A 24,814-nucleotide genomic window follows, 5' to 3' on the forward strand; every position below is an offset into this window, starting at 1 on the left:
TCCATGAACTTGCAACATTTTAATTTTGCTTTTGTTTTTGTGTTTTTCAGTCTGCCCCCTTTATCGCAGTCATGGTGGCCTTTCAGGTAGTGCGCCCCTTGCTGGGGGAAAAAGAAACATGTGGTTCAGCATTTCTTTAGTACACAAAAACAAGCCAATGCATGAAGAAACTATGAAAAGATGGATTCCTGGGCACAGCATTAGCTCCTTTTTGAAAACACAAGCCAGCTCCAAGTGTTGAGTGAAAAATGAAAAGATATTAGTCAGCCTGCTCTTTGATATTTTATATGAAAAAGGGAAAAAAAGAAATGTGCTATGCGGGTGGCTGCTGCTGTGTGGGAGAGGCTGTTTGTCTTTCATTTTTTCACGTCCGTGATGGCTTCGCTACGCGAGCGCCAAGGTGAAGCCAAACGAGGTGACACCATATTTTCATATTTGGAATGCGGAATGAATGTGCCGTCTCTATTAAGACGAGACGGAATGATCCGCTGACACGCTCCGACAACGCTCGATGACTGTGAAATCTCTGATTAATAATAATAATAATATTGGAGATAATAATTGCTCTATGACAAACCATCTTCAATATTATGTCACGGTCATTAATCCTTGGAATAATTGGAGTGCATGGTTCTATTCACCGCATTCATTCTTGCTTCCTGTTTTCTTCCATTGAAATGCCAAGTATTAATAATGTGCATGACCTGCCGTCACATCCTCATCATAAAAACATGCTGCAGAACACAGCGGTGAGTATTACACGGCATATGAGTGACATTTTTCAGAGTTATTGAATTGGCAGAATGATGGTGCTTGGGTGTGCTTTCATTTCCTGTTCCGGGATAAGTGATGGTGTGTCCTAAAGGTAGTGCAGGCGTGTATTATGGTGTTTGACACACAACATGTATAGATATACAGATGGAATTATAGACGGGGCATTTATTTAGCAAAGGCTCAAAAGGGACGTAAATTAGAAGGAAGCAATAATTGGAGTAAGGTGGGAAAACGCGGAAGTTAATGTTTCCACTTTCATAATCATTTAGAGTGAACGAGAAAGTGGAAAGAAAAAGGTAGCTCATTTATTACCGGGACGATGCAATTTCAGTAGAATGAATGTTAAAATAGCCTAGAAGTGTGTTGAAACCTGTTCACCGACCGAGGATCGAACTGGCAACTGTCACTTTGGGAGAGCACCACGCTACGACCTGAGACACATCACCGTGCACAGAATAGGAGAAGGTTACATCAAATGTTAAATGTAACATTCATTTCCACCGATAAGGGGCGACATTGTCCAATTGTCCATTCATTTTCGATCGGAAAAATGTCACAGTAAATATTTAATTGTAGAAAATGTCAGAATTTTTAGAAAAGGCCTAATAGACAGCCTACATGTTCTGAAAGAGCAGAACAACTGAATTTGAAATGTAAAATTGGAGCATGATTGTTGAAATGTATGAATATGTTGGACTGAACCACAACCACCACCCTACCTCCTTAGCATGTCACCCTGTAGAATAACTGGAAACTCAGTGCAGTTATCCCTCGTTTATCGCTGTCCATTGGTTCCAGACCCGACCGTGATAAGTGAATTTCCGCAAAGTGGGATTCGATATTATATTATGTTAGAGCAAAGAAAATATATCTATTTTTTTAATATGGGTCTTAACATTGTTACAGCCCTGTAGACATGAAATAACACTTTTACACTCCTATTTTATTTGACACTCTATTTTTCTTTCTTTACATCACATTGCACAGGCTATTGGGACATAACAGCCGGACACCGCTAACATAGCAAGCCACCGAGCTAACTAGTTAGCCTCTCCAATGTACTTATTATAATTGTAAGAAAGTGTTTCAAACGGAGTGGGGAAGAATTGCAAAGAAGCCAACAACTTACCACTTCCACACGAAATGAGAGGAGAACCTTTTGTCCACTTGATCTGAGCCATGGCATGTCGGCTCAGCTCTGCTGGCTCACTCGCCAGTCTTAGTGCAGTGTGAAAGGTCATGTAATCTAAGGTCATGTCTCATAACATTACTGACTAGTGACCACAATACTGCATACACAGATTAACGTGTCTTTTTCCTAATATGCCATAGTCAACTACGAAACATTCATTAATGTTTTGAAAAAACGCAGTATGGGATACTCGAACCGCAATATAGCGAGGACTGTAATGAAAATGTACAATGATTTTCCACCAGTAGGGGGCGCCAAATAAATTGCTAGTTCATTTTCAATGGGGGAAAAAAATGAAATTACAGTATGTGTGTGGTGATATTTGACAAAAGTCCCAAATGAGCTGAGCATTTTGATGCTGGATTGGTTTGAATCGGTTGAGAAATGTGGGAGGAGTTAGTGGACAAACAGAATAAGAAGTAGAAGAGGAATAAATAGATAAAAAATGGTGTACAATTGTGTAAATGTGCCTCACCGTTCTCACCCCCCCGCCACACACACACACACACACACACACACACACACACACACACACACACACTGTGTGGTATTTGATTCATTTTTGTAATTTTTCGGATTCAAGCTTCTCATATGTGAATATGTTTTCATTTCCTTAGTCATGCATGAAAGCAGGCCTGTTATGTTTGTGTTTTAGGCCAAACAAGACAACACATCAGCTTTGACTTTGGAAAACACCGATGGACATTTGACCTCTTTTCTGATATCTTGCGAACCAAACCACTAACTGTCTTTGCGTCATATCGATTTGATAACCGAGCACTCAGGTTAATTGAAACAACAAGCTTCGGATAAATCGACAAAGAAAATAATGGTTAGTTGCTGCCCTAGTTCCTGCTAACATGGAGTCTGGCTTCACAGTAAGCTGCTCCCTCAGCTTGGAAGCAAAGCTGGAGAGTGCAATCTTGCTGGTGATGAAAGGCTGGCATGAAAGTAACCCCCCACTGAGCTACGGAAGTGAGAAGTGGAGCAGGCAGGGTCTGAGCACTTCCTGCACGTCACAGAAGCAGGAAGGCTTCCATGGGACAGTCAGAGGAAGAGCTTCTGCACTAAAAGACGTTTTGCTGTCCTCCTGGCTGGCGCTCGTGCTGACTCTCTGGACAATTAGGGTGAGCGTGAGAGTGACGCCACAGCTGGAGGCTCAGCGACTTGCTTATTGATGAAGGCTGAGCGTGCTGCAGTGAAATGTAGCATGTGTTTTGGAGGAGGTCTGCGTGGCTTAATGCATGATTAATATAATAGCCCATTGGAATATTCATTGTTTTCACAAGCACCTGTTTATTTACACGTGATCGGATGCGATGACTTCACTTCTCTGCCACTTTAGTGCTATTTTCTTTTCGCCTGCCTCTGGAAAAACATCCCCTGCTTAAAACGCTTTAAAAATGTATCTGCCTCTTTACGTGCTGAATGATGGATGCTCAAAGGCTAATTGCTTTGTTTCTGCTCTTTTACACAAAAGGTTGTCATCATGCTAGCTTACCCATTAACCCCGTGAAAACCAGAATCATTTGAACGTAGGAGCTCCTACGACCAGTTGTGACCTAGACTTAAGATGTGTAGCGAAGCCTGCTTTTTAGAAGTGAATGTTGTCTCCGAAAAGAGATTTTGAGAGTTTGGTGCTCATAAAGAGGCTGGGGGAACACATTTTACAGTTAGAACACCATTAAAACGTCACTTTTGCATAATAACAGTCCTGTAATTTCAAGTCTTTCTTTGGTATTTTTTCTATTAAAGCTGTGACAAATTGGACAGAATAATCGCTTGGCTTTTCTTCGCTGAGCACAATTTGTTCCAGAGTGTCTTCTCTGGACGGGGAGCCCTGATAATAGGATGAAATGGCTTTGAGGGGCACAATGGCGGATGCTCTCAGGCTGCTATTGCCAAGCGCGTCCACGTTTAGCACACAGGTCAAGGGCGGGGTTGACAACTAAGTAAACCTTTAACGGCCGCGACAGAAAATCCTCCCCTTTGGCTTCCTCCTCCTCCCCCTGATCTGTCTGCCTTGAGCAGAAATGTCAAGAAGGAGACAGTAATGAGCTCTCAGGCTGTGCAGACATCCTCAACAGTGCTGCTTTGTCTGAGTGCTTTCAAGGGTGGGAAAAAAAACCCACGACTACCAGTTGTATTTTAGCACCACTGAAATGAAACCATCTCATGTTTGCATTGCAAGGTTTGCCACAGAGCCAACGACAGACAAAATATCAGGAATCTGTGATTGATCCATTAGTGCAGCGGCCGCAGAGGCACTGTTGTATCAGTAGGAATGCAACGAAGCATTATTTTCTTCGTCGAGTCGTCTCAAGCTTGATGTTTAATGGAGTTATCGGTTATGCCCCAGACCAGCCATGTCCAGGCTGCAGGCCGGGGGCCATACAGTATGTGGCCCCCGGCTTTTTTTATGGGCCCGTGGCACATTCTAAAAATATAATTTAGCGAGAAAAATGAAAGAAAAACCAACAAAAAAGGAAAAATCAGCAGTAATTTTACAAGAAAAAAGTTACAAGTTGTAAATGAGAAAAGGTTGTAACTTTATGAGAGTAAGGAAAGTCATTTAGTAGCATAAAGTTGAAATATTAAAGATGGTATTTTTTTAAGGTGTAATATGAAAACCTAAATTAATAGTTTGATTGGAAAATTACGTTGCAGAAAAAGCTAAGTGATGAATAAATAGCGAATAATAAATAACAAATGATAAAGTACAAATATTATGGGACTAAAGTCATAATTACCAGAAGAATTAAAAAGATTTAAAAAGTTGTATTCCTACAAGAAAAAAATTGTTATGAATAGTTATGTTACGAATAAATAACAAATAATAAAGTCACTATTATTGGAATAAAGTAATAAGTATGAGAAAAAGATTTACTAGAAAGTTGAAGTTCTTGGGGGGGGGGGGGAGCAGAAGAAATTAAAAAAGCAGCTGTAATTTTAAGCGAATAAATTGAAAATGTTGAGAAAAAAGTTGTATTCTAACGAGAAAAAAGGCACAATTTATCGAGAATAAACTCATGAGGGAAAATTTAAGCTCTTTGCTACTAAAAATGTCATCATTTTAGTAGCTGAAATGTATTAAAGAAAAAATATTTTTTTTTAATTTTTTTATAAAGTTGTAATTTTTGGAAAATTAGGACAGAGAAAAAGTTGGAATTTTATGGGAATAAAGTCCAAATCACAAGCGACTGTATGCTCACAGACAGTCCCATTATAATGTGTTTGTTAGCAAGGGTGAACAGCTCCTTTATGGAGGCGCATGGAAGCACTGCTCTTAAATACGTTTCATTCATGACTGTAGTATTTGCCGTGTCTCTTATACCGTGTCAAAAGTCAAACCGACTCGCCGTTAATCCGCTCGCCAGGGTTCAGAGGTCAGCGCGTGAGCATGCAGGCGAGAAGTTACCATGAAAGGAAAATGACCTTTGACCGAGCAAAGGCGCTACGTTAGCATCGGTATGCGTGTCTGCTGGCCGACTTGGCGTGACCTCGCCTCCCACGCAGAGTGGCGTACGCCCGTTGGCGTCAAAGCTCTCACCAGCTAGGTTGTATTTGACACGCTGTCGTCACCGCCACGCTGCAAAAGGTGGATTATTCCTCCTGAAAGGGAACATGTACTTTGTTGTTTTATTTTTTTTCGTCTTTCGCCCCAGAAAGCACAAAAACGAAGCACCAGTGTACACAACGAGAAATGCTCTGCTTGGTGTCGCTCTGCAGTGTTTCCCCACAAAGCAAAGACAAACACTTTGCTCAAGTTGCTCTGATCTTTTCTCTTTATCGAGCTTCTTTTTGATTTATGTGGATTCACTAATGCAAGCGCATCATTCGCTACTCCAGATCAATGCGCACGCACACACGCGCACGCACACACGCGCACACACACACGCACACACACACACACACACACACACACACACACACACACTACTGTGCATTCAAATTGTTATTATAGTCTGTGAAAAACTGCTTGCTCCACTGTGAGCTGTAACGTAGTATTTACAGCACATATATAGTATTCTTACAGATAATCTTTCCTCAAAGTATTATATATTGGAAATATGTGTACAATGCCGAGTATTACTTAATTTTATTGATGAATGTATTATTTTATTGATTAATAAGCTAGCTACAAACTCTATTCACTTTACTACTGCAGTCTCTCGTTTACAGCGGTTAATTGGTTCCAGACCACGATTCAGTGTTAATAAAGGGAATGTTTGTGTAGTTTTTAACATTATTAGAGCCCTGTAGACAAGAAATAACACCCCTATAGTCACCTTTACACTCCTGTTATTCATTGTTTACGCCACATTGCCGTTCTTATGCTGCAGGGACTCGAGACGGCCGCTAGCCAGCTAGCTAGTAAGCTAGCAAGCTGGCCAGTTGTGTTAAGGTAATGTCATTACTGCCACCTTGTGACCAGAATACTACATACCACTTGTATTTCAATATGTTTTGACTGCCGACCACTACTACGAAACAGCTATCATTTATTAATTTCTCAAAAACCGCGAGGAAGCAATAATCGAACTGCGATATAGCAAGGGACCCCCACAGTATTAGATAATGGTAACCTGTAAATGTTACGCACAGGAAGTAACAATAGCCGCTGAGACATGGAGAAATGGAAGTATTAAATAAGTAATGTACTCCTTTGAATTGTGCAAGTGCAATGGAACTTTGTTCAGTGCTTTTAAGATGGAGGCAGGGGGGCCACAGCTGTGTAAATTAATGGACAGGACAGCTCTCATGCGCAGACCCCACAAGGCGGCCGCCGCTCTCACTACCTATTCGGCACAGTACACTACGGCAGGACTCGCTGCTCGTTGAGAAGAGCGGTACGTGCTTTCATGTTAACGTCTCCAAAAGTGTCCAATAAGACCGGAAAAAGTTGCTAGATTTGTCAGTAGGCGCTTTTTTGAAAAAGACAACCGAGAAGGGTCTGAATAAAGGCTACATATAGTGACAAGCACTGATCCCTCCTGCTACGTCGTCTTATTCTTTGACACGGCGGGCGCATATGAGGTGTGTTAAGAAGCAGAGTTACGGTGCCATCTACTGTACGGAGTTGGAGCGCCAAGCTACATTCCCATTATAATGTGTTTGTGAGCGAGGGCCAAACCCATAACCAAAAACCAAAGCGATCTCAATGTTGTTTTCAACATGAAACTAAAAGCGCCCTTTGTGCTTTTATGCTGAATAAATAAATAAAAAGACAACAATAGCACTGGAATGAAATGTTATGCAAAGCCTCATATGAAATTTCTCCAAGCGTCGCTCCTCTTTTGTCGTTTGCATCCCAGAAGGAGAAGACGTGTCTCCTTCATCCCATTTGCTCCTCCTGCCAGGCGGAACATCGCATGAAAGGGAAGCGAAGAGAAAATTGAAATGTTAACGCCGACACTCTCGGAGCATCGAGTTCTTTTTCTTTTTTGTTAGTTACGCGACGCTGTGTTATTGTTTGGCAAATAGATTCCCAGCGGGAGGGTGTGGAAAACAAAGATGAATTTATGTGAGGAGAAATGAAGAAAGAGGTCTGTTTAGCTGCTAGGCTGGCATCCCCACAGCGCCCTCAGCAGTTTGAGAGGCTGCACTGCAGCAGGGATGAATAATGCATACAGTAGACGAACACACACACACACACACACACACACACACCGTACGACTCTGTCAGGTCATCATGGAGGCGTCGTGCACGCCACAGGCCAGCGCTGTGGGCGACTTAATAAACACGACGCCCAGGCGCACAGTAACTCACGTCGCCTTTGAAACAAATTCCGTCTTGTTGGCGAGTTTAATGGAAGCTGTTTATCCCGCCGCCCCTCGTCTACCTCCATGATATCTATTTTATGATATATAGTTGACTTTACAAGGAAAGTGAGGCCACGCCGCAACGGTACACAAAGGAAGAGCGGCTGATATTTATGTGGTGAAAGATTAGGAGAATAAAACAAGCGAGAGTGAAAGAATGAAAGTTGAGGTCAGGATGAGCTCAACTTGCTGCAACCACGATCACCAGCTTTCTGAAGCATGAGAGACTTTAAAAGCCAAGGACAGCATAGCTAGCAAATGATGAGAAGGACGTGTGTGGCGCACTAAAGACCAAGTGGAGACCTTTAGGTACAGATCCTTGCAGTTCATAGGGGTTACGTTCCCAGACCACCCACAAATGGAGAAAAAACGCAAGTAATTGAGACGTCCATAAAAATGTTTATTGGATTTATGCTGTGGCGTCGAGGCACAAGCACTGCCAAAAAACATATCATACGAAAACATTGACAGTGGTGACTTGAACGCATCGTGTGTGTATACAGTACGTAGTAGCAGAGCAACGAGAAGAAAAAGACAGGAAATGCTGACACCGGCGGGGGCTTCCTAAAGGGGTCCACAAAACTGTTCTTTTTTTTAATAGTTTTACAATTATAGTTTAACATGCAGAAAACAATGCCAAATACATGCAAATAGGGCTGGGCGTTGTTTGAACTTGAACGATTCCGATTCCTAGTTTCGATTCCAGTTCTTAACGATTTGATTTGAATGCATTTAAAAGGCAGCGTCATCGAAGTTTGTGTGGTTTAAATGAGTTCCCTCTGGATGAAATGTCTGAACTTGTTTGATATGAATGATCACTTTATCAACTTTGCTATGAATTTCTGAAAGGCTTTTCAACGTATATAAATATCAAAGCATGTTTCTTTTTACACGAGTGCACTTTCACAAAAGATGTTAACTTTTGAACGGTGGTATGCTTTGTTGGCTGCCTCAGTGTTGGTGTAAGCTACGTTACCCTCACAGCAGCAGTCACCCATCACCACTGGGCACCTGGCAAGTTGCCGTAATGGACTTGCAAAACGATGTGATGTCAGTTATTTCAAAAATATATTCATACTGTAAGTCTGACAAGTTGCAAATAGGACCCCTTTTTAAAAGGAGGAGTACTAATGCAACAGTAACTCCGAGCCAGCAAAGACACTTCTAGAATGGAGTCTCTTGTAAGGCCCCTGCACCAATATCCGTTCTCCTTTTATGCTGTCATGAGCCTCATCCCTGAGAAGAAAAAAAAAAAAAGCACACAAGAACACTCCGTCCATCTGTTGTTGCACAGATCCATCTGTTCCGTAGATCCGTCTTCTCCATCAGACATTAGTGTCCACGCTGATGTCTCGTCTAATGACCGATTAACGGAGATGTGAGTCATCGGCTTCTTTTTTTAGAAGACATTTCCACTCATTTATTTTTATTCTTTCCTCTGCTGGAGTGTAAATAAGCAGCTAGCATAAAAGTGCATGCAATGATGAATGGCTGGTGCGTCAGCGTCTGTATTTTTTCTCTTTAAGACGCCATCAAATGTCGAGGGGAGATGCGCTAACATTTTCTGGGTCATGCTGTGATAACAGTCGCTTGAGTTTGAGAGAAATCATTTTTTTAAAAAGTAAATTTTTAGCATGCTGACTGCTAGTGTTGCTTTATTCTTGTAATGTGCTCCTTAAATTTGATCGGTACCTGCTGGTGTTGCTACGGTGATTGCACCGGATAGCATTGCCCTTCATTCATTGTCCAAGAAAAGATGAATTCAAGGCCAAGTAATATAAAGCATGGGAGATATCTACTAGAACGAGGGTGTCCACGTACAGACAAAATAAAGGATGCACGGGGGGAGCACTTTCATACATTTTGTGCATTATAGATGCTAAAACTAATGTAGGCCTGTGGAACAAAAAGTCAAGTGGAAAGGTGGAAGAAAGTTTTATTCTCTGATGAGGAAAAAATGTAACCTTGACAGTCCTGATGGCTTCCAATGTTACTGGCAATGGAGCGTCAGGTGGTGCAGGGGTGTCAAATGGCACCTCGCTATGTGGAGATGTTGCAGTGGGCATCCCTCATCTGTGTGGTAATGACAGGCTTTTTCAACAAGGCCCACCTGAGAAAGGACTTCCAGAGGCGTAAGCCATTATTAAAAAAAACAAAAAAACAAAACGGAAATGGCCCCCTTGGTGCACTTGGGTGTTCTAGAAGATGAAGGAAGGAAGGAATCTCCTAGAGGTTTCCTTTTAGCTTTAGCGTGATCAAGCTGGAAGTATTTGGAAGCAGCTAATGCTAATAAATAATAAAACATCTGCTGTGCTTTAATAACTTCTACGTTCCGGCGTGCCTCGAGTGAACATCTGAGCTACACCAGCTGAGCGCTTTCCACCTGACGCCTTTCATTCTCTCCTTTGAGGCATGAATTTTCATTTCTGCGTCACCGACTTGGGTCTCGGCGAGCCAAAAAGGACAAAGCAGCAATCTTAATGAAGCCCTACTGGAGATCCCTGCTTTATTGCGCACGCTGACTCTCAATGGGAGCATAACTTAGAAAGGTAGCGTCATCCTGCATTGGAAAAATGACCTGAAAGGAGCCATTAAACTCGGTTGAGGTGATCAATCACACGGCAAATAAGAGTCATTTTGCACCAATGTGGAACACCGATAAGGGCGATATGAATCAATCATAAAACAATGAATGAAATAATAACAGGAGGAATATGAATGACGGAAAAGGCAATTTTGCAGCTATGGTCACGTGAGCGACAGAAACACGGGAGGCTTTCATTCCGCGTGGCCTGCAGGCATTCACTATTGGATGTCAAAGCAACATTAGCAGCATTTGTCATTGGCAAGAGATAATATTGACATCATGCCACATACTGATGAATAATGATCTTCATTGGAACAAACAAAGATGCTATACATTGCCTATACAGGAAGCTGTGTGTGCGTCTGCGTGTGCAACATGACCATTTGTCGAATGCTACAATTGGAAAGCATCCGAGCTCTCGTAGTGGAAAAGCATGGAGCAACATTGGCTGTCTTGGTAAAGTAAACAGGTGAACGCATCATTGGGCAAATTATCTTAACAGTCTTGAGCGTCGCCGCTGCTCGTTCGCTACGCACCCCCCGCTGAACTAGCTTTTACAGATAACATCAGCTCATTATTCCCGCCGATGGATTCCAATGCCACGGCGGCGGTTCGGCCTTTTTACGTGACTTTTCTTCCCTTACCTACGCCCCCCACTTCTTTAAATGGATTCTCTGTGCGCAATAAATCATTAGTCATTGACGTTTGTCAGTGCTAACCAATTATCTGTGTGTAGTGAAAGTACAAAGGCCCTGGTGCTTTGACAAGTACAAACATGGGCTTCAGGCGTTTAAATGATTAACACCAATACGTAATAGGCTGCATTTCTCCGGCAATGTTGTGTTATTTCACCTTCTGAGTTGTACAAAACGTTCTTGGATATGCTATGGTACAGGTAAGCTAAGATAAGCTAAGACTTTTCCTGTGTAATCTTTTTTTGTTTGCCCAAACAAAAAATGTACAGAAAGTTAAATTAAAGGTCCCCGAATGTGTTGTTCTAACAGTAACAGTAACATTTTCAAGACATCACGAAGGAAAAACCTCTTTCCTCGAGGACGTGATGCTGCTTGTGACCCACTTTGAGCTAGATGAGCCCATCGCTGCATAAAATAAATACAAATTTGAAAGGCTTCGCTACACATCTTAAATCACAGCCTGGAGCTCCACCAACTATCCGTCATTCAGCTACAGACATGGGAGCTGTAAGTTTCATCTTTTTGTTTTTCTTCAGCAAATATGCTAACCTAGCATGATGTTGCTGTTAAAATGTGAGTGTAATGCTAGCGCTGTAGCATCACATAGCTATGCTAGGATTGCAAAATGTGTGTTTTGCAACATTGTTGAATGTGACATATGGCATCATTACACTAGACAAGTACAGACTTACAATGTACGGTGTATATATAAAAAAAAACAGATAAAGTTCTCTTTCTAAAAAAAAGCAAGCTTCACTACACATCTTAAAATGCAGCCTGGAGCTCTGCCAACTATCAGTCGGCCAGCTATAGCTGTAGGTTTTTATCATTATGTTTTTCTTTATCAAAGAAGGTGTTTGATGTTAAAATGTGAGTGTAATGTTAGCACTTCAGCATCACATAGCTCAGTTGGTGTTGCTCATTTGCGTCTCCTCCTGTCCCACTCATGAATGTCACGCTGATGTACGTGATATATGGCATCTATTACGTTGGAGAGAGTCACAGTCACACATGGAACAAGCGGATACCGTACACAGTAGCGCTCCTTGGAGACACGCACTGTCAGAGAACAACACAGCTCATTAGCATTAAAGCTACAGACACGAAAATTAGCGTGTTCCCAGTAGAAAGCACTTTTCAACTGTCTAAATTCCAGCATCAAGGCGAAAACACTGCCAATTGAGACTATTGTGGCACCTCTGAGACGCATTTAAAATTGCCGAATAATATGAGAAACACATAGCGGCAATTGCAGTTGCTATGCTAATATGCCCCCTAGTTGCTGCTACCAGGATAGGAAATGATATTATTGTCATTTTGATTGGATGCTTAGCAGTGATGCCTTGACACAGTGGCCACATTCTGAGGAAAAATATATCCAATATGTGAAAAAGTGTTTGGATGGGTGAAAATAATAGCACAGCCGTCTTGTGGGAGCCGCACATGTTTTTCCTTAATTGAGTTGGAATCCACTGAGAAATGCCAATGTTATTACTGACTGTTAAACAGCTTTTCCTGCGGAATAGCCGTGCCATTTGCTCTCCGTAATCCCCCCGTGTCAGCCAATAGCACCAGCGAGGGTTAACGGTGTCACAAGAGAATGGAGTCATTTAAAAAAAAAAAAAAAAAACAGCATCTCGTACCTGCAGACCAGGAGTGATGCCGCCATTAATATTTATCACCTGTTCCCATCACTCATTGATGGCGTTTATTCGCTGTGGAATCGCATCAGTCGGGAGCGTCGCCGTTTGCAGGATGAGGTGAGCCAACCTGTCTTGTCCAACTTCACGTCCCAGCCATGCGCGTCACCTGCGGGGCGGTGCACGATTAGCAAGTCAATCAATCACGGCAGTAAAGCAGCCGCCAGGGAAGTCCGGCGTCGATGAAAGGGGAGCGGCCGCATATGGAGATGGATCATCCCATTGACGAAAATCCATCCTAAAAGGTAGCAAAGCAGCAACTCTGTCCTCCATCTTGTAGTTTCCAGTAGCAGGAAGCCTCCCCGCCCGTGGAGGACAATCAATCAATGAGCAAACCACACGGGCGTCTTTGTGTCAAATATCGACCGCAGTGAGCGTCTTCTCTTTGGAAATCTCACGGCAAGGCCGACTTTTGCGTCACCATTCGATCTGCCTTTCTTGTAGTGCTGCTAGGTAACAGCAGCCTGCTGCGCTCCGTCGCTGTTAGCTTCTATTAAAGTCATGTGACAACACACAAATATTAGGGATGTCATGAGACACGAGACGATACAGAAGAACAAGATGAGATTTTAACATAACTTTTAAGAAGGCTACAATAAAAAATCTATATTAATATTGGTTGTTCTCAGTATATTGTCATATATCCATATAGCATTGTACTAATATCCATATCAATATAAATATTGATCTATTCATTTAATTTCTACTACATTACCACGCATTGCTCCTCACAAGGTTACATTCTTCTGCGCTCTGTGTGTATGCTAGGGGCCCCGCCTCCACCCACCTAGACACAGAGACTGTATGACTGACAAAAGGGCTCACTCCGTTCATGCCGCTGTTCTGTGGAACAAATGCGCCAAGGTACTGAATCCAATGCACGGAGTGAATCCTTTCTGCCTGTTTGGAGGCGAGAGATGAGGAAGAGACACGCACGCATGCGTGTAGCCAAATGATAAAACAGATTTTATATGATTTATTTGATATCGTGCGTTACTAGTCATGCTCTGAAAGAATATTCTGATCATTGTTTGTTTGTGTCTCTACCAGTATAATAATTGTGTGTGTGTGTGTGTGTGTGCGTGTGTGTGAGAGACGAGCTCATGGTGAGAACAGCATGTAGCCCTGCCTCATGTTCCTTTCCTGCTATATGTGCTTATATGCTCTTTTGTGTCTGAACATGTTGGAGCGTTTCCTACTAATTGGAATAAGTGGCCTCATTTTCTCCATTCTTCTCAAATGAGATGTCCTCATTAGCAAACGAGGTGGGCGGGGCCGGCAGGGGCCTCTGACAGGCGCTCTGTGTGCTGCACGCAAGGGACGCACACACTCACACTCTCTATACTTTAAATATGACAGCTTTTTCAACGATGCATTGAAGTGATAAAGTACACAAGCTATTGAAACCCTTCACTTCACGATTTCCCTGCTGCTCTCGTGTACATCCTGTGTGTCTGCCAACAGCAGTGAATGTGAGGCATCAATTGAGATATTTAGCCAAAAAAAAACCCCAAAGACAATCTTTATTTCACCGGGAGGAGCCAACAACATGGCCGCACTTTGTTTATTCCTCCGTCTCCATCACTTCCTTTCCATCAGTCAATGTGGCAGCGCAGTCAATTATGATGGTTACTATTCATGAGTTGGGACCTCAAGACTACACACACACACACACACACACACACACACACACACACACACACACCGTAAAGCAGCCCCTGTGCTGTTTGAATGTATTATTTATAAACACCTTCAAGGTGTTAGGTTGCTACCTGTGACCTGCTACTTTAGCAAAGACACATGAGGAATGGAAATCTTGCTTGTCGACATACTGGTGTGTGTGTGTGTGTGTGTGTGTTCTTGTTGATCACTGTGGTGTTTTTAATGGCTTGGCCCTTCATGGATGATTAGTAAATGCTTTTAAGCGATTTCATTTGTCTTCCCGTGTGTATTTGTTGCTTAAAAAATAAAAACAAATAAAAAAAGCAAAGAGCAGCGGCATGGAGCACGTGAAAAGTTATTAACTAACTAGCCAGAATGATCTTCTTAATGAGAGTGGCATCGTAGCAACGAGGAACAGCGTGTCGCTCATCGGTGAATTCAACAAAGACGTCCTGGGGCCACCAGCAAATGGTGAATAATTGATACGGCTATAAAAGTGTCTATTTTTGACACACTGCTCGCTCTCCCCCCTCCACACCCGCTGATACTCTCCGTCCAATTTCGGATTAACAAGTGACTGTTTTAATTATTAGATTAGATTAAGATCCAGAATCCTCCCCTTTTCTCTTCAATTGCCATTGTTCTTACACTTATTAAATACATTTCAAGTATAAAATGTATAGCCACGCACTGCTAAGCAATGATAATGGAAGAATGATCCATAAACGGGTGGAATCCGAGTCAGCACACATCTATGTACAGTAGTAAGGTGCGGTGAGGTTCACGGCTGCTGAGGCACTGACTCCTTTGGAGTTTTCAGAAAATAATTCACTTTGGTTAAAAAAAGTTTACAGGTACTTCTTTGTCTCATTTATTTATTTGATTCCCTGAAAGTCGTTTGTGTAGCTTTTTATCTGTGTATGAGGTACATGAACGCTATCCTTCCCCAGGAAAAGTTTGTTGTTAAATTCTTTCTTTGGATATATGATCCTCTGTCTTGGCAGTGGAATTCATTCATTCATTCAGCAGAGCATAAAAATATTGTTCATGCATTTGACTTGTTGCTAAAAAGCTGCTCTAGCTGTAAAAAAAAAAACGCTAGCTTTTCCTCTCTATGGAAGAACAGCAGCGACAAGCACCTTCCAGCTCACGCACATAGTCATACCGTACATAGTCATACAGTACAAATATTAATATTTATTTTATGTTATTATTGAAGTTTATTTTCATGATGACTGCACATCACTGCAACTATGGTGCGTTCAAGGAAACCAATCTCAGTGGTTAACAAAACAACATTAACACATACCACGTATTTATAAATTATTAGCGATTCATGGTGAGATGCGTTTCCTGCTGAAAAAAATGCATATTTTCTGAGAGAATTTTTTTTCCATGCAAATTTAGAGTGCCGTGAATTCACTGTATAGTACTGTATGTCTAACTCTGCCTTGACGCAAGCATCTCATGTGGAAACGCCATTGGAGAAACTTGTTTTCGGAGACAGGAGGTCTCCAGCCTCCAGCAAAGAATCACAACAAAGCATAGTTTGTTCTTCTAGCAAATCAGTCTGACATTAATGTATATTAGCAGAAATACTATATTATACTAATGGTAAAATCACACCAGGGTCTCCTCCTGGTGCCTTTTACTCTCTGCAGTTGAGCACGACCTCCACTATTTAAGGAAACAATGTGAGGTTTGTTGTTGCAACGTATCTGAGAGAGCTGTGGCAGATCAAAGCTAACATGTTTGCATCAGGAGCGTAGACCCGCCCACCACCTCTTGACGCTCTGATGTCGTTGGCAGGTGTTCACCAGGTACGGCAAGTGCTACATGTTCAACGCGGCCGAGGACGGCAAGTCGCTGCGCACCACCATGAAGGGCGGCACGGGGAACGGACTGGAGATCATGCTGGACATCCAGCAGGACGAGTACCTGCCGGTGTGGGGGGACACAGGTGGGTGTCACACATGGCAACAAATATTTAGTTTTTCAGGGATTGTTCGAAGGGAACACAGCAGTTTCTTGACCTGAGTAAGAACACCAGCGATTGGCTGAAAGGACTCAATGTTACTGTGGATGTAGTTGTTTTATGTCAGAGATTCTCAACCTGTAGGTCGGCAAGCAAACGTGGGCCATGGACAGCTAGTGGAAAATATTAACATACATTTGTTGCTTTTAAAAAATGGAAAATTAGGTTGCTGAAGAAGTTATAACATTATGGGATCAAAGTCATAATTAGGAGAAGAAAATTTACAAGAAGAAAGTTGAAATTGTTGGAAAATTAAATTTTAAAAAAATTAAGAGAAAAAAGTTTCAATTTTATGAGAATAACCTCGTAATATGAGGAAAAATAATGTCATTAGTGGAAAAAAAAAGAAAACAAAATAAAGTTGTAATTTTTCGAGAAAAAGTTCAGATATTATGGGAATAAAGTCATAATATTCAGAAAAAAATATATATTATTTAAGAAGAAAGTCGAAATATTTGAAAATGTAAAAAAAACAAAAAACACCAGTAAAAATGGGAGCAAAGAGCGAGATTCATGCTAATGTTTTTTCATCTATAGAACAAAGCTAAGATGCCGTTTTTTCTTGAAATATATATCACGTCTTAACATATCTGCATGTTGCAAAGTAGCAACCTTTCATTAGTCAGTATGTGGCCCACGCTGGACACCCCTGCGCTCTAAACAAAGCACTATCCATTCTTCATTTTTTTTTCTTCATAGACTGAGTCAGCAACACGTGGGTGCTTTGGGCACCATTTGGTCATGTGAAAACTGAGACATATTTTTGGCGATCATTTTCACCAAAAACCGGGGTGTACACAAACCCAACTCTATTACAGAAAAGTGGGCATTGACGTGTGTCCCAGTTGAGAAGCCATGCTATCGATGCTGCGTTTCATTAGCCGCAAAAGTGTTTTATATCCTTTCTGCGTCAGGAGAATGTCTTTTTTGAAACAAAATTAAAGGAAAGGTGATTTTCCAGTGCATACACCAATACATTGGACTTAGGAAAACATTTTTCATCCATGAATTCATCAATCGAAGTTGGACGAGAGCCTTGAAGACCCTTTTCTGTTCGCAGCACACAAAGCGAGGTCGATAAAGGCACACACGGATGAATTTGGTGTGGAAGAACGAGAACAGGTCCAACATCAGTGACCTTTGAATACCCACAGAAACGCTTCAAAACTGTTTTCCCTTCCCATACTTAAGTCCTAGTGTGCTGTCGTCTCGCCACCACTCCACTGACAGCACCGACTCGTGTTTTCTTACCCTGCGTGTCCCCGTGTGTTTGCATTAGCCGGTGTGCTCGCTGACTCAGTCTCAGCGGGGAGCCCCACGTCCACCGTCATAGCGTCTCCTCGATGATCACGAACCCCTCCGCACAAACGATGCTTTAAGACAAACATTTAAAAACAAGTTCTGTTTTGCAGCAAGATTAACAAGATGATAGAAACAAATGTCTGTTGCTTGGAAACACAGCCTCCTGCTGGGGGAGGGGGGCGCTGCTAATAATTCACGTAGAGGCTGTTGCTCTGCATCCATATGTAATGCGACCGCCTGGAACATGTTAACACTTCCCACTGGCACAACTACATCAATAACAAACAGCATGCTTTATATTTACCACCCTTTTGAGCACAGGCTGTGCAAACGCAGCAGGTTTGGTGTCTTGTTAACCATTTTCACAACAGTCACTTGCAGCAATACATTGTCCACTTAACTCTTCATCGGGCGGGGTTTTGGTGAGGGTCTCATTGTAGTGAGGAATGTGTATTTATTAACCATCCTTGGCGTCAATGGAAGCATCCGTCCCCCACAATCCTAATGGAAACATCCATCGTATTGGCTCACCTGCTGCCACGAACCAGGAGGTAGTCTACTTCCTTAATGACATTCTGGTTTATAAATGGCATCAGTGGCGCCCCCTATGGGCCGGCCTGAAAATGCTTTGTAACAAGACATGCTGGCATACAGTACATAGTACAGTACATACACGGCCTAGTACCGGTCCATGGGTGGGGCCGGACTAAATAAAATTTTATGTAAATGCATATCAATTTCGCAAATAAGGGCCATTATTGTATTTAAAAAATAATATACAGTTACAAATCCCATAATTTTGACATTTATATGTTGTCTGTTGCAAGCGGCAAACCGTCCCACTTTTTTTGACGGTCCCTGAACGCACCACCGTGCGTGTGCTGACTTTGTCTCATGCCGCACAGATAGACTACTACTGTATTTTTATCATTTTTCTTTCACCTCATATTTGGCCTCAAATGCTGATATAATGTGGGAATGCATAAAGGTAAGTTTTGACGACCTTATTGAGTGCTAATGTGCATATTTGTCTCAAGTTAATTCATGCTAGCACACTGCCGTTTACCACACAACAATGTAATAATCTCTCTTGTACTGGTGGATGGTGGGTTAGCATTAATTTTAATTCATTTTAATGCTTTTAATGTGATGTTGTCCATGTCTTAGTTTTACACAACACATAATAAGTAAGATAAATTAGATCGCTATAATATACTTCCCCCTGGTCCGCGGGGGATTTGTGGGAACACAAGCCGGTCCGTGGGTCGTAAAAGGTTGGGGACCACTGGTATAATGCACATATCTTCAAAGTTTGATCATCATCATACAAATGCTCAGTGAATTACAGACACTTACGGTAGTTGCTAAGTCTTGCCTCTTTTGCTTGATGGCGGCCATGTTTTTCAACCAATCTGGCTCAAATTTGACACATACATGCCTGTCAGTCCCCTGAAGGTGTGTACCAAATTCGGTGGTTATTAGACGTAACCAAAACAGCCTAAAGTTACAGCGAATGTTTTTGTAGCCCACATTGAGCTGTGTGAGAAATTTCACATCAATTGGACATTTGGGGTTTAATAACAGTATAACATTAACACGCGGTGTGGTGTATTTGTCAGACAAATAATAGCACAGGCAACAAGTAGGGTTGCACGTTTTGATACATTTTCACCCTTTTGTGTGCAACGTGTGCAAGTGTAGAAGGGCTGCAACATGGGGTGTCCTCATTTTTCCCACACGGCTGCCTGGGGGCCACTGGAGGTAGAGTCTGGGTGAGGCTGAGCCACATCAAGTATTCAGTCCAGAATCACGTTTCAACCAAGTGGCCAAATTGTCAAGAAACCAGAAGCTGTCAGAAGCCTAGGCTACCTTGGCTATGATTTAAGTCTGAATACTCATTTATGAAGGGGAAAGTTTAACAATCATGATAGAGTAACATCCGAATTACAAAAATACCAACGAAAAAGCCACCGACAAAGCCTCATTTTCGGGGGAATCCTCACTCACAGTGACAGGTTTTCCCAGCTACGCCGTGCAGGGACTCGAACACCAATATAAATGAAATTTTGAAGATTAAACACTCTTAATGCACAAAATCATCAAACCTACCACAATTTCTGCCACTATTTTTTTCTCATGCTTTGAATCCTGTGTCTTATACAGTTAAAAAGCAGCACCCTCATCATGGGGTGTCAGGAGGGCTGTGCAGTAAACTGTAATACCAAATGTGACCAGTAGATGTAGCTATATCCTCAGTAATGTTGCCTGAGAACATGGTGGCACGCCAGGGCTGCTCATAGTGTGTCTGACCACAGTGCACCTTGCTGGGCCACGCCAGGTGGCTCCACCCGCTCTCTATCCTGGTTTTCCTGACCTCCAGGGCAGCACACTGGGGCACTCGTAGAGTGTGTCCAACCACAGTGCACCTTGCTGGGCCACACCACATGGCTCCACCCGCTCTCAACTCTGGCTCCCCTGGCCTCCAGGGCGGCACATTGTCTACTTGGAGAGTGTGTCCCACCACACTGCACCTTGATGGGCCAGGTTCCATCTGCCATCGCAAGCTCATTCAACAAGTTGTCTGGTCTTTGAAAGAGCTACTGGCTACTGTTTGTTTAATCTTTGTGTGTAACATCTTTCTCTGTACTAAATATCCCATGTGACGATGTGGAAACATGCTGCTTATCTACGGACAAATCTGTTTTTCTCTTTAAATTTAGTGGGTGCCGCTTAAATACCGGTGCATTCTATAGTCTGACAATTACGGTACTCATTTGTTCATATGCTGCACACAGAGCAATGAGCAACTTCATGCTTGGTCTCCTTTCTGCTTCGTTTTACTTGCACCGTGAGGCATTCAGACGCACTCGTAATTGTGACTTTAAGGCGCTAATTGTTTTTCTTTTTTATTCACATACCCCCTTCAACTGGTGTACCCCACTTGCACCCCACTTTGGAAACCTAGGTTCTAGAAGAAGTTGAGATTTCTTGAAGTCTTATTTGTTCACGCTTGCATCCTTGCTGGAGAGAGACCCCTTCATGGGTAAGAAGATGGCTCGGTTGCCATGGAGACGCTAACAATCATGTGTGATTCGTGTGATGAACGCCGTTTCCCAAAACAAGACCACCAACTGTTGCCTCCGTTCCCTTCCACCAACGCCACTGTCGCCACCTCCAGAGCTTTCACTTCAAAGACATCATTTTGCTTGCTGGCGTACGCGGCGCATCATTGCTCATTTTTTAAGTCCATATTTAGCATTAGTGCCAAGACCCGCCTTGACGTGACACCGCCTGACACACGTCTGCGCCACATTTGATTCACGTGTCCTCGCTGGCAGTCGTCATTGCTTCCCATCAGCATCATCCTCCTCATGATGAACGCAGCACAGCTGTCAACAACATGATCACATCAGAGGCCGCATGCTGCTCATCATCAGTTGTGATTTTTGCTTTTCATCAAAAAAAAAAACTTGTGCAACTCAGTTCCAAAGCAGTCGATGACTTTCACGCTCTATTTTTAGCCCCTCTCATCTTTGATGGAGCAGCCCAGCACGCAAGGAATGAAAAATAATTAACAGCCAAACAAAGCTCTGCTCTCTGAGGAAGGAATATTGAATTGAGTTTTTAATGTTTAATGTGATTTTTGGGTGCTTTTAATGTGCTATTATTCACTCAGTGGTTGCTTTGATTTTTTTTTTTTTTTTTTTGCTTGCCGATTTCTGATCATCATTACCATGTCAAAAACAAACATTTTCTTCACTGAGAAAAAACATCATTCAGGCTTACTGATTTTTTTTCACATCTCTATCCACGTGAAAACATTCACAGCCTCACTAACTTCACTGACATGATGATGCATTAATCTCTTTAAAAATTAAACAAGAGGAATGGCATCTTTGTTTTTTTAATCAAAAAAATATTTTTTAAGTCGTAGTAGTTTTGCTAAATTGTAGCCCAGTACATTTGGTACGGTACAGAGGTTCCCACATGGACTAGATAGGACAGCTCTAGTCTGAGGGGAGGATGCAAGATCCAAAGCATTTATCCTCTAAGGTAGGGACCCCCCCAACCAACACTGGTTTCACTCCTTTGTGGTGCAAAGCGACAGTCGTTATACAGTGAAGTGGAGTGAGGCCTCTGCTTGCCAGCGACAGTCAGTTTTGGCTGGAATCAGCCTCATTAGCGGCCCATTCATTTGTACTTGTAACTGTGGTCGTGGACGCGCCTGAAAGCAAAAGGCGGCTGTGTTGTCTGACTATGGTGCATTCAAGGACCGGCAAACAAAGTGGGACATTTCTGTGCTTGATGAAAAAATGTCATTAGTGACGCATAAAGACATAAAGATGGGAAAATTGTGGGCTTTCTAACAGTGGTACATTTATGCTATACATTTTACCTGTATTATCATATATTTAGAAATTATTACTGACTTATGGTGAATGAGAAAAATAAAAATAAAAAATATATGTTGGGGGTTTTTTGTTACCAAAAATATGCAAATTTGCGGGCCCGTGAATTCTGAATCACGAATGTACAAAGTTCTACTGCAGAGGTGTCCAAAGTGTGGCCCGGGGGCCATTTGAAAAAATATCATTTTACTTAAAAAACATTTTAAAAAAGAGAAAAAAAAGTCAGCAGTAATTTTACAAGAATAAAGTGAAAATATTAAGAGAAAACCATTGTAATCAAACAAGAATAACGTAAAATGAGGAAAAATAACTTGTATAACTTCAGTAGCATAAAGTTGAAATAAAGAAAAGATGTTCTTTTTTTAAGTCATAATATTATGAGAAACAAACAAAACAAAATACAGTTGTAATTTTTGGTTACTAAATTAAACTTACTTTAATTTAAAAAAGAGAGTAAACTCAAAACAGCAGAAATGGAAAAAAACTTGTAATTTTACAAGAAGAAAGTCAAAATGTTAAGAGAAAAAAGTTGTATTCTAATGAGGAAAAAAGTCACAATTTTATGAGAATGAACTGAATAAAATCTCATTTTAGTATCATAAAGTTTTAATATTAATTTAAAATGCGCTTTTTTTTAAGGCGTAATCTTATGAGAAACAAACCAAAGAAAATGATTTTTTTGGAAAACCGAGTTGAGGAAAATGTTATTATATAATACGGGAATAAAGTCCAAATATTATGAAAATAAAATCATAATACAGTATTACGAGAAGGAAATTTATAAGGATTATGGACAAAGTTGAAATATGTTAATTTGGAAGGAAAAAAAAGCTAAGGACATACGAATATGCTTTTTCCACCTAAAGCGTATGATGAAGCTAAGATGCAGTTTTTCCTTGAAATATATACAAGTAGAACTTCTTAGCATATTTACATGTCTTGCTTTACAAAATATCAAAGTGGCAAAGTTGAATCCTTTCATTTTTCACCACGTGGCCCTCGCTGGAAAAAGTTTGGACACCCCTGATCTACTCTACAGCTGAAGTTTCAGATTTGCTGTCCCCTTTTGTGTTTTTCCTGACTTTAATTAAACCAGCTTTTTATTACCGTGCATTAATGAGTCTTTTTCTCGTGCAAAGAGGCACTCGCAGACCGTGGAGTGACTCAGTGCGCGTGCGCCCCTTTTGACTTCATGAGGTTCATTTCCAGGCGGGCATTAATGTGCCAAGAAAGCAGCAGAGCTCGTCAACAAGATGGCAAACAACGGCGGCCTTAAAACCACCAGTAACTCTGCAGGCGCTTGATTAACAGCAAAGGTCGTTCATTTGATGATGTACGCTGTGCAGGCACGCGCTTCTTGTCGACACAGTTCTCACGACAATTCATATATATATATATAGATATATATATAGATATATATAAAAATATATATATAGATAGATAGATAGATAGATAGATAGATATAAAAATATTATGATATTGTATGGAATTTTCATTTTCAATCAATTTCCCTCCATGCTGACGACACAGATGGACATTGTTACTTCCTCTCTCACGTAAATTCATCCAAGCTGTCACTATAGCAACGGCAGCCAACTGATCTCTGTGTGCGTGTGTGCGCGTGTGTGCGCGTGTGATGAAATGGTCCAAGCACACCACATGTTATTGATTTGTACAAAGACTGCTTCCTGTAAATGTAGCATTCTTGTGTGTGTGGGTGTGTGTGCATGTATGTACAGTATGTGTAACGGATGCCAGCCTGTGAGGCTGCGCAAGTTTACGTTGGTAAACCTCACTCCCTCTGCCTTGAGAGCTGCGCTGAACACGCGGTCGACAGTCCGGGCTTTTGGCCGTGTGGTCAGCGCTCTAGTCTCCCATTACGAAGGTCCTGTGTTCGAGCCCCGGTGCGGGCAGTGCGAAGCAGGAGGGGTTATATATGTACTGTATGTATGTTTGTGTGTGTCTCAAGCTCTTTCCCTCCATGTTTGTCATCAACATTTACAGTAGCTGTGATTCTAAACTTCTAAGTCTTTTAGCTGACTAACCCCCCCCCCCCCGGCAAATCACTTCCTCATTGTGTATGACCTAAACTAACTGGATGAGGACGTGTGTTGTTTGCAGAGGACACAGCATTTGAGGCGGGGGTGCGAGTGCAGATCCACAGCCAGGCGGAGCCCCCGTTTGTGCACGAGCTGGGCTTCGGCGTGGCGCCCGGCTTCCAGACCTTTGTCGCCACGCAGGAACAGCGGGTAAGTCTTCTATTGTGCATACTACAAAAATGTGTCTTCATGCATACGTCTCACACATCAAACCTTTCCCTTCACTGACGTTTTGATCTTAAAGGGGCCCATTTGATGGTGGTTTTTCTCAGCAATTTTAAGTATCTCATTGCAAAAGTGATTATAGTAAGATTGTTTTGTGTGTCTGTAGCTTTTATGCGAGACAGGAGACAAACTTTAGCAATACTAGCATATCTATGTGATGCTACAATGCTAGCATTACACTTTTTAACAGTAATCATGCGAGGTTAGCCTATTTGCTGTAAGAAAAACAAACTGATAAAACTGACAGCTCTCACATCTGTAGCTGACTGATAGTTTAAGATGTGTAGTGAAGCCTGTTTGTTTATAAAATG

General features: G+C 41.9%; 1 protein-coding gene across 5 annotated transcripts in view; it reads left to right on the forward strand.

Annotated features, from left to right (window-relative positions):
• asic2 (acid-sensing (proton-gated) ion channel 2) overlaps window positions 1-24,814 on the forward strand; it is a 199,476-nt gene that overhangs the window by 158,610 nt on the left and 16,052 nt on the right. For all 5 annotated transcript variants that reach the window (XR_008566789.1, XM_054760094.1, XM_054760093.1 and 2 more), the window contains 2 exons: window positions 16,243-16,393; window positions 24,301-24,428. Coding sequence is in view for 4 of the 5 variants with exons in the window: in XM_054760094.1 (XP_054616069.1) it covers window positions 16,243-16,393; window positions 24,301-24,428 (279 nt within the window). In the remaining variant the exon portion in view is untranslated. The remainder of the gene's footprint in view (window positions 1-16,242; window positions 16,394-24,300; window positions 24,429-24,814) is intronic.

Source organism: Dunckerocampus dactyliophorus, chromosome 18 (genome assembly GCF_027744805.1).
Source record: "Dunckerocampus dactyliophorus isolate RoL2022-P2 chromosome 18, RoL_Ddac_1.1, whole genome shotgun sequence".
Taxonomy (NCBI): Eukaryota; Metazoa; Chordata; class Actinopteri; order Syngnathiformes; family Syngnathidae; genus Dunckerocampus; species Dunckerocampus dactyliophorus.